The following is an 8,822-nucleotide window of genomic DNA, read 5'->3' as shown; positions in this document are numbered from 1 at the left end:
GGCCCTGGGCCTGTCTAGACCTTGTCTCTCTAACCCTGGCCTCACCCAAATGACTGTGCTGGGATCACTGGCCCAACCAGACACTCAGATTTAGCCTGTGCCTGAAACTTGGCCTTCCTACCTCTCCCCAGCACAAGCAATGGTGACCTCACTATCCCCCACCCAGGCCCCTCCATCCCCGCTCCCAGGGCCCCACCAGGCCTGCTCTGGCCTCACAGCTCTTGTGAACAGAGCCACAGCCACCCTGAGAGTGGTTAGGGTCTGCTCAAAGCCTGCAGCAGTGCCCACCTTACTGGCAGGAGGAGACACCCAGGCTCCTCCCCACTCAGCCCCACCCCCCAGCTGCTACCTGACTTCCCTGCTGCTTCTGCACCATCCCAAGCACGCTCCCTATTATGGACTCAGTGTGTCCCCCCCACATGCATCGGTTGACTTCTGATCCCCACTGTGATGGTGTTTGTAGGTGGGGCCTTTGGTACATAGTAAGGTCAAGAGCAGTCAAGAGTAAGATTAGTTCCTTTACAAAGAAGAGATTTTGAGTAAACTCCGGAAGTTGGCAATGGACAGGGAGGCCTGGCGTGTTGCAGTCCATGGGGTCTCAAAGAGTTGAACACAACTGAGCGCCTGCACTGAACTGAACTGAAGAAGAGGCCTTAGAGCTCACTCCTTTTACCCTGGAGGACACTGCTGGAAGACAGCCATCTGCACCAAGAAGGTCCTCATCAGACACCGAATTGACTGGCACCTTGACCTTGGACATCCCAGCCTCCAGAACTGTGAGAAATACACTTCTGTTGTAGATCAGCTAAAGGCTCTACAGTATTTTGTTAATAGCAGGCCGAGCCGCTGTGTGGCCTTTACACTTTCTGTCCCACTGCCTTTTCCTCAAGACATCCTTAGGTTGACCCCTCACTTCCTTCCATTTTCAAGTGCCGTGTCTTCCCTAGATTGTCCTAGACTCCTTACAGGTAAGAGAAAACCCTTGGCTCCATCCCCCCACCCACTTCTTTTCCTTCCTCCTCAGCATTTATCAGTTGCTTAGAATGCCAGCTCCAGGAGGGCAGGGATATTTTGTCTGCTTTGTGGAATGAATAACTGGATTTGAAAATGGGTTATAGAAGGAAGTTTGGGGGACATGAAGGGACCCAGAAGGCCCTTCTGACTAGGGCCACAGAAGCTGGCGGAGTCCAGCTGTGTTGAGCAGAGAAGACGGAAGGATTCGGGTTGTCTGCTGCTGGCCCTGCCCGTCAAGGTCAAGCCTCCCATCAGAACTTCCTGAATCCAGCTGTTCCCCCGAGCTCACTCAGGAAATGGGGGCTGCAGCTCTGCCCTGTTCAGATGGGCTGGGGAGCAAAGGCAAGGGCATGAGCACCCGTGAGGATGCCTGGCTGTGCAGCAGAGAATGACAGACCTGAATCCCAAGGAGAATTTATTATCAGCACACGGGGCTCACACCACCTGTGCCATCACAGCCCTGCTCAGAGCTCCACCTCCACTCCCCTTGGTCACTTAAGTCCTCAGAGAGCAACTGGACACCTCTGGGCGCCTTGGCCCCTGCTTGGTCCCCTGTGGCCAGAGCAGAGTGGTTGGGCTCTGGGTGCCTGTACTGAGTGGGGCAGGGTCCACAAATGGGTCATCTCACGCTGAGCTCAGCAGGTAGAAGCAACACATGGTCGGTGCTCAGTTCCTGGCGCTCTCAGCTTCACCCTGCAGTGGGAGGGCTGGAGGGTCCCAGGAGAGAAACCTGGGTAGGGCAGCGGTGAGGGTTAGGGGAGGGGGCCCTCTTCCCTGTAGGGAGGACAGAGACATAAGCTGTCCCCAGGGTGTGGGGGAAGGGACATGTCCTGGGCCTGCCCCCGGGGCAGGCGAGGGCCGTGTCTGTCTGAGTCTCCCACCTGCCTGTCCCGGGCCCCTCAGGCTCAAGGGTTGCCCAGAGCAGAGAGCACCATCCTCTCGTCCTTGAAATGGGGAGGTCTACTCTGTAGGGCTGACCAAATTCCTCCCTAGTTCTGGCCTTCAGGACCTCAAAGGGCACTAATGAACACTTTGGGGGGCTTGGGATGGACGTCCAGCGCTGAGTGTGTGATGAGTAGTCTCGGGTTTGCTGTCTCCACATCTTGAAGCTCCTGCAGGGACTGCTCGCTCAGTTCCACAGAGGTCAGCCTGTAGCCGTGTGCAGAGAATGGCAGTGGGCTTGGTGAGGGAGGGGGCCTGAGGGTGCAGTGACCGGGGAGCAGTGGCGGGGCGGTGCTGGGGCTGCTGACCTGGGTTGTGCCAAAGGCACACGGTGACAGGAGGTGGCCAGTCGGGGATTGTCAGAGGGTGGGGAATGGGGCAGGGACTAGGGTCCAGAGCCTTCAGGGGACTAAAGGGGATTTGGGGTCACTGGTCCATATTCTGGGCATGGGCACCTGACAACGGACAATTGGTCTAGCGGATGGTCCAGGCCCAGGGCCGGGGCCAGGGATTTAGAGGGTGGGGCTCCAGGGCCCGAGTTACAGCGGGGTTGCCTCAGGAGGGCCCTGGGAGAGATTCCTCTTTAAGGTTCGGGGGAAGCCCCGGCACCCACCCCAGCCCAGGGCTGAGAGGCTGCGTTCCCAGCACCCTTCCCAGCCCTGTCTCCACCTGAGGGTTTGCAGGCGGCATCCTGGGCACTTTAGGGTGGTGCACAAGCAGGTCACCGTAGGTCCTGACAGCTGGCAGCCGCTGAGATCCAGGGTGGTCAGTGCTGGGATCTGCTGGAGCTTGCCAACCATGTACTGGAGTGCTTCCTGCAGGCCTGGCTGCTGAACCCTAGGGGAGGGCTGACCTCAGGAGCTGCTGTGGGAGCCCCAGTCCCTCCCTTGGTCCCTCCCAGGCTGCTCCTCACCTGAGTGTCTGCACCCGGCACTGGGGCGAGGCCAGGCCCTCGCTCAGCACACGCAGGCCGGCCTCGCTGAGCCCGTTGTGGAAGAGGCCCAGCTCTGCCAGGGCCAGGGCCTCCCTCAGGGCCTCAGAGAGATCTCTGCAGACCGAGTCGGGGAGTTTGCAGTGGGACAACCTGTGGTCAAGAAGCACACGAGTCCCCAGTGTGTGAGCTGCCTGCTTCCGGGGGGCTGAGGTTCAGTCTGCAGACTTGTTGGCTCCACGCCTGCCTCCCTGGGCCCCACGGAGCTTCTGCTGCATGTCACCACCTGTGTCCACACCTCGTGTGCACCCACTGGACTACACTCCCCTTGTCTCTTAGGACATTCTCCACGAGCTTACTCTCAATGTGCCTAACTCCATATAACTATCCACCAAGTATAGGAGGACTGAGCTCATTTAGTTAGCTAGTCCTAACAGTTGGGCAATGCGTCACTTCTGCTTTTTTGCCATTATAAATAATGCTGTGATGAACATCTTTATGCAGTTAGTTTGGCAGCAGAATTGATGGGCTCCTGATGTTTATGCCCAGTTAAGTTACCATGTCAGCATTGACACATGACTGTGTCTAATTCACCATACCTAATCAGTACTCATTCCTATAATGTTTCTTACTCTCTGCTTACTTGGTGGTAGTGAAGAGTAATTGGAAAAGATTACATACTAAGTACTGCCTCAGTAATTCTCACATCAACCTTCTGAGGTAGAAGCTACAGGCTCCATTCCCCGGGAGAAGACTGAAGCTGAGACAGACTGGCCTGCCAAGGGCAAAGAGGCAGGCAGACTGGCCTCAGAGCCTGCGCCCTGAACACCTTCCACAACTACTTCTGAGACTCCAGAAGGACCACCCTTGGCTACAGCAGTGCCCAGTAGCCCTTGGCAGCCTTCCTGGGGAAGGGAAATGACAGTCTGGCCTTTATCCCTCTTCCAGAAGCTCAGCTGTACTCTGCTGCCCGCTCACACAGGGGCCAAAGCCTCTGTTCTAAGTAGCACCCAAGTGCTTCCCTCCTCTGTCCTGTGTGGGCAGAGCTGTTGATCCTGCCAAGGGACACCAGGGCCATAGGTTCTCAGCCTGTCTCAGCGGCCCCTCGGTCAGCCATCCCGACAGGGTTACACCTCTGCCCCTGCCCAGGGCATTCTGCTATGTCCTTTCCAGGGGAAGGGCTGGGATTTGTTCACTCACGTCAGGCTGTTCAGACCACACTGTTTGTCGGTCATGGCCTCACAGAGTGGGCGCAGGGGGGAGCCTGGGGGTTTTCTCGTGGTGGCTCGAGAGCTACGAAGAGAGAAAGGAAGGTGAAGGTCCCTGCCCTTTCCAGTCCCTCACTCCTGAGAAGGACTCCTTCCTACGGTTCCGAGACATTGGAGCTGCTTCTGCCCTTACCCTCAAGCTGGGCCAGGACCCTCTCCCTCTTCATCCCAAACCCAGAGTGAAACCACTTATCTGTGACCTCATCCATGCCCCACTGAAGCTGTCTGTGTGAGTCCCATGGGACAGGTGGGCCTGTCTTGCACGTGCACTGGGTGTCCCCAGCCCCAGCCCGTCAGCACCCTGACACTCGTTCTCCCAACAGATGCTGAGCAGCTGAGTCAGGTGCTGGGTTGGAATCAAGTGCACAGAAACAACTGCACGACCTTTGCCCAGGAGATGAAAGTCTGGTGGAGGAGATGGGTATGGGTAGATGTCATGGCCTACAGTAGTCAGTGGGGCACTTCTGAGGCCAAGATGGCTTCAGACTAGAGAGGAGAGTTTGGAGGGGCTTTGAGGACAGGCAGTGTTCTGGGCGGAAGGAGCAGCAGGAGCAAAGGCTCAGAGCACAGTGTGCATGGTTATTCCAGAAATCATTATGAGAAAGCCTCGTGTTGGTGGTGAGAAAGGGAGGTTTGCCTTGGACGTGGATGCTAGGGTGGGGAACATGGTGAAGGCACCTGGGGAAGATGGACATTGGGAGCTGCCTTGAGGAGGTAAGAAAGACCAGCCATGAAGTCGTGCCTCTCCTCTGGGGAGCAGGTGTCAGGTCTGGACACGCTCCCCAGGCCCAGATGGACATAAGATGCTCTGGCACACATGCCTACACAGAGGGCCCACAGAAGAGGGCAGCCCTGCCCTGGAGACTCACGAGCTGCCACCCAGGCTGCCCTGTAGACGCTTCATCAGGCTCTTCTTTTTCTTCTCCTGTGCAGTGGCCAGTCTGCAGCTGACCAGCCGCAGCGCCTGCCCTTCTGGGCAGCACCGCACACAGTAGCTCAGGACGGCCAGGTCCATTCTGCTGAAGTGCACGCGCTCTAGCACCAGCTCAGGGAGGCCACGGAGGGCCTGGTGCACAAATGTGTCCTCCTGTGTCTCGTACAGGCAGTAGAGCAGCTCCAGCGGGTAGTTGAGCTCCTCGCCCTCCTCCTCCTCTGAGTCCTCAGTGCCCTGGGGCACCAGGATCTCCTCTGTCCCCTCTGGCGCCACCCTAGGGCGGCCCTGTCCCTGGTCCTGCACCCACCTCAGGACATGCTGCTTCACGCGCTCTGAAACAGTGCAGCCGAAGTGGCGCTCGATCTCGCACATCCTCTCTGCGTTCAGTAGTCCAAAGAGGAAGCGTGTAGTGAGCTTGAGGTGGCTGCGCAGCTCCAGGTCCCCCTGCAGAAGTGCCTCTACACCGCCAGCAGGTGCCCTGGGAGCCCCTTCGTCCTCCAGCAGGTAGGACAAAGCAGCTAAGAATTCCTGGAAGCTCTGGTCGATGAACTGGTAGGTGACCTCTGTTTCCATCACGCCTGGCATCTCCTTCTTGCTGAGAAACTGCGTCTGGACCTTGGAGCCGCAGAGCTGCAGCCGTTCCAGGTCCTCCTCTGAGAACCGCGCCCTGCCCCCAAGGACGCCGTCACAGGCCAGGCGGCACAGCTTGCGCAGCTCTCTCTGCAGCTGGGCCCCATCGGCCGCGGGCGCCGATCTCAGGACGCTGGCCACGAAGAGCAAGTACACGGACGTGGTGGTCTTGGAAGTGCGCCACAGGTCCTGGCCGCGCTGGAGCTGCTGGCGCAGAACGGTGCACACGATCCAGCACACGGCAGGCACGAAGCACAGGGAGAAGAGCATCTCGTTCTCCTTCACAGAGCGGTAGGCGTGCTCCGCCTTCCACTCGTCCTGGAAAAACTTGTAGAAGTACTTCTTCCTGTCCTTGTCTGAGAAGCCACACACCTCGGCGCATTGCGGTGAGCACAGGCGGGCCTGCAGCCTCCCGGGGGCGGCGGATCGCCTGGTCACTAGCAGGCGTGCTGTGGGCAGCAGCTCCTTGCTCAGCAGGCTCCCCAGCACCCGCGCACCGCTGGTGGCCTCGTGGGGGTCTGTGCAGGGCATGGCCTCGGCCGGCTCTGGCGCCAGCATTTCGTCCACGCCGTCCAGGATGAACAGCAGCCTCTCGGACTGCTCCAGCATCTGCTGCAAGGGCGCCTTGCGGTCGGGGCACTGGTCTAGGATCAGGTCGGCTAGGCTGCACATGCCCGGTCGCTCCAGCAGCTCGCGGCAAGACAGGAAGAAGGCAAAGTCCACCTGACTGTGGTACAGCTTGCCCGCTGCCCAGTCATACAGGATTTTCCTGGCCGCCATGGTCTTGCCGATGCCCGCCGGGCCCTGCAGCGCCACGGTCAGCCGTCTCTCGCCGTCCTCGTCGCGGCCGAACAGGCGGTTGAAGGTGTGGGTGTCTGAGCGCCGGGCGCGCTCGGCCTCCGGCTCCTCGGCGATGAGCAGCTTGGTGAAGCGCTTGTTGATCTTCACTGAGCGAGCGTCCCGCTCCTTCACCTTAGCGTGCTGCCGCAGCACGTGCTCCCGGTACTTCTTCTTGTACTCTGCGGGTCAGGGGGGCGCCGGACAGAGGGCAGGGGAACAGGGTTCGAGGAGCGCTATGTCAGTGCCGCTCTGGGGCCCGTTGCCCTCCCCGGGGGGGCTCCGGCCTCAGTTTCCCCTATTGCCTCACAACCCCCTCTCTGCGCTCCTCCCCAGGGCCAGCTGTGCGGAACTTCTGAGTGACTCTGAGGACACCCGAAGTGTCCGGACAGCTCGGAGCCTGCGCTTCCCGCCGAGAGAGACCTACCTGAGACGGAGAGCAGCGCCGGGGAGCTGGGGCCGAGACCTGGAAGGGAGAGCTGCGCTGGGTCCCGCGGACTGGGCGGGGTGCGGAAGGGCGCGTCCGGGGTCGGGCCCCGGGGCGGGCGGGCGCTCTTTCGGGGAAGCCAAAGGAGGGAGGCCCGTGGCCAGGAACCTGCCCAGGCGGGAGAGGCCGAGGGGGGACCCAGGCGAAGCCCCACCTGGCACTCACTCTGCAGCCGACGCTCCTTGAGCTGCGCCGCCACGTCGCGCACGTCTGCCCTCTTCAGGGTTTTCTGGGCCACGTCCAGCGCGCGTTCTGGCCCGTAGAAATGGACCAGCAGCTTCACGAGGTCCAAGGTGTCCGCGCCCTCCAGCCGCCCCCACGGGATGCTGCGACCGTCCACCCGCTCGTCTCGCAGTTTGTGGCGGAAGCGCTTCAGCTGCTCTTGGCTCAGGTCTTCCAGTACGCCCAGGAGCAGCTCCCGGGCAGCGGTAGCGCGGGGCTCCATGCTGGGGGCGGGGACGCGGTCAGCAGGGTGCCGCGCCCCCCGTGACCCCGGCCTCTCGCCGCTGTGTCAACCCCAGCCCTCGGCTCCCACGAGCAGCAGGGGTTTTGACGCGCCCCCATCTATCCAGGTGACTCCAGGCCAACACTTGAAAGAGCGCTTTACTGGGAGGGTCGTCCTCTCCTCCCAGGACCGCGACAGGGGACTTTCCTCCAAGGCTTTCACGCCGCCGACTGCATGGCGGTCTGGTGGCGAAATGGAGTTACTCCCAGGCCGGCACTGGCCACCGCTGATCCCAGCGTTAGGGGGCACCTTCCTACCCCGCAACACCGCCCCCCGCCCCCCGTTCTGCTCGTTCCTTTTAGGCATCCATGTCAGATGTCCCAGCTAAGATGTGTCTGTGATGGCCTGTGTTCTCCCCTTCCTTGCTTCCCTCCCATTCTCTTCCCCAGGAGCCTGGAGCTGACTCACCACCTGGCCCTCATTGTGCTCCTGCATTCCCCAGGACACCCGTGGTCACTGCACCCTGTAGTGGGGACTAGCCTGAGAGCCTTGCACCAGTCGCTGAGACTGAGCTCCTGGTGGGGGACAGACCCTACAGGTACCCTCTGAGGGGATGGAGCCCCCAGCACCTGGAGCCTGGGGTGCAGTGGGGGAAGGATGTGTCTGCAGGGTGCCAGGCGGAGGACCCAGAGAGCTGAGGCCTAGTGACCTCTCAGAAAGCCGGCACTCACCTGGAGCAGGAGGCCTCTAGCTGGTCTGCAGAGTCGACCCCTAGGTCTAGCACTCAGGCGCAGAGATGGGGATCCGGGAGCCTATCTAGGGTCAAGTCCTAGGGGGATTTCCAGCCCTGTCCATACCCCAGACCAAAGTGTTCTGGCTCAGCCAACTCTTCGATGTCCGTCCAACAGTCACCAAGCTCCCAAACTCAGGGACTGTGGCACATACTTACAATCAGCCTTTAAGAGCTCTGCTTGGTGACCTTTGATTTTCTACTGTTCAGTTCACATGCTCTGAGAACCTGCGGGGTGTGGCAGCAAGGCAGGCTATGAGCAGGAAATGGCAGAGCAAGGTGGGCTGTGTGGAGGAGGCAGCTGGCTCAGAACAAGACCTTAAACTTTAAGGCCTCAAGATAGGCTAATTTCTGAAGGTGGGGATGAGCCGAGGCTTCCTAGGCAGAGGGGACAGAAGAGGGACTTGCATGGTTTTTTGGGGGGAAAGGAAGGCTGTCACCTGGGACCTATGAGATAATGGGACTGGGAAGAGCTCTGTGGCCTCCCAGACCTGGCTTGAGGAGGTTGACAGCAAGAGGTTTGAATGAGTGTGTGACCATGCGG

General features: G+C 60.0%; 1 protein-coding gene across 1 annotated transcript; it reads right to left on the bottom strand.

Annotated features, from left to right (window-relative positions):
• Positions 1-1,419: 1,419 nt before the first annotated feature.
• Positions 1,420-8,357, bottom strand: NLRP6 (NLR family pyrin domain containing 6). Its single transcript, XM_043922079.1, has 8 exons — positions 8,220-8,357; positions 7,209-7,489; positions 6,984-7,022; positions 5,025-6,738; positions 4,088-4,180; positions 2,870-3,040; positions 2,626-2,793; positions 1,420-2,163 (listed from the first exon to the last, which is right to left on the bottom strand). The coding sequence occupies exons 2-8, from the start codon at positions 7,486-7,488 to the stop codon at positions 2,025-2,027; spliced, it is 2,604 nt and encodes an 867-aa protein (XP_043778014.1). The 5' UTR covers position 7,489; positions 8,220-8,357; the 3' UTR covers positions 1,420-2,024.
• Positions 8,358-8,822: the final 465 nt, after the last annotated feature.

The sequence above is a fragment of the Cervus elaphus genome, chromosome 2, assembly GCF_910594005.1.
Source record: "Cervus elaphus chromosome 2, mCerEla1.1, whole genome shotgun sequence".
Lineage (NCBI taxonomy): Eukaryota > Metazoa > Chordata > Mammalia > Artiodactyla > Cervidae > Cervus > Cervus elaphus.
The sequence above is the reverse complement of the archived record's forward strand: the minus strand, read 5'-3'. Positions and strand labels throughout refer to the sequence as shown.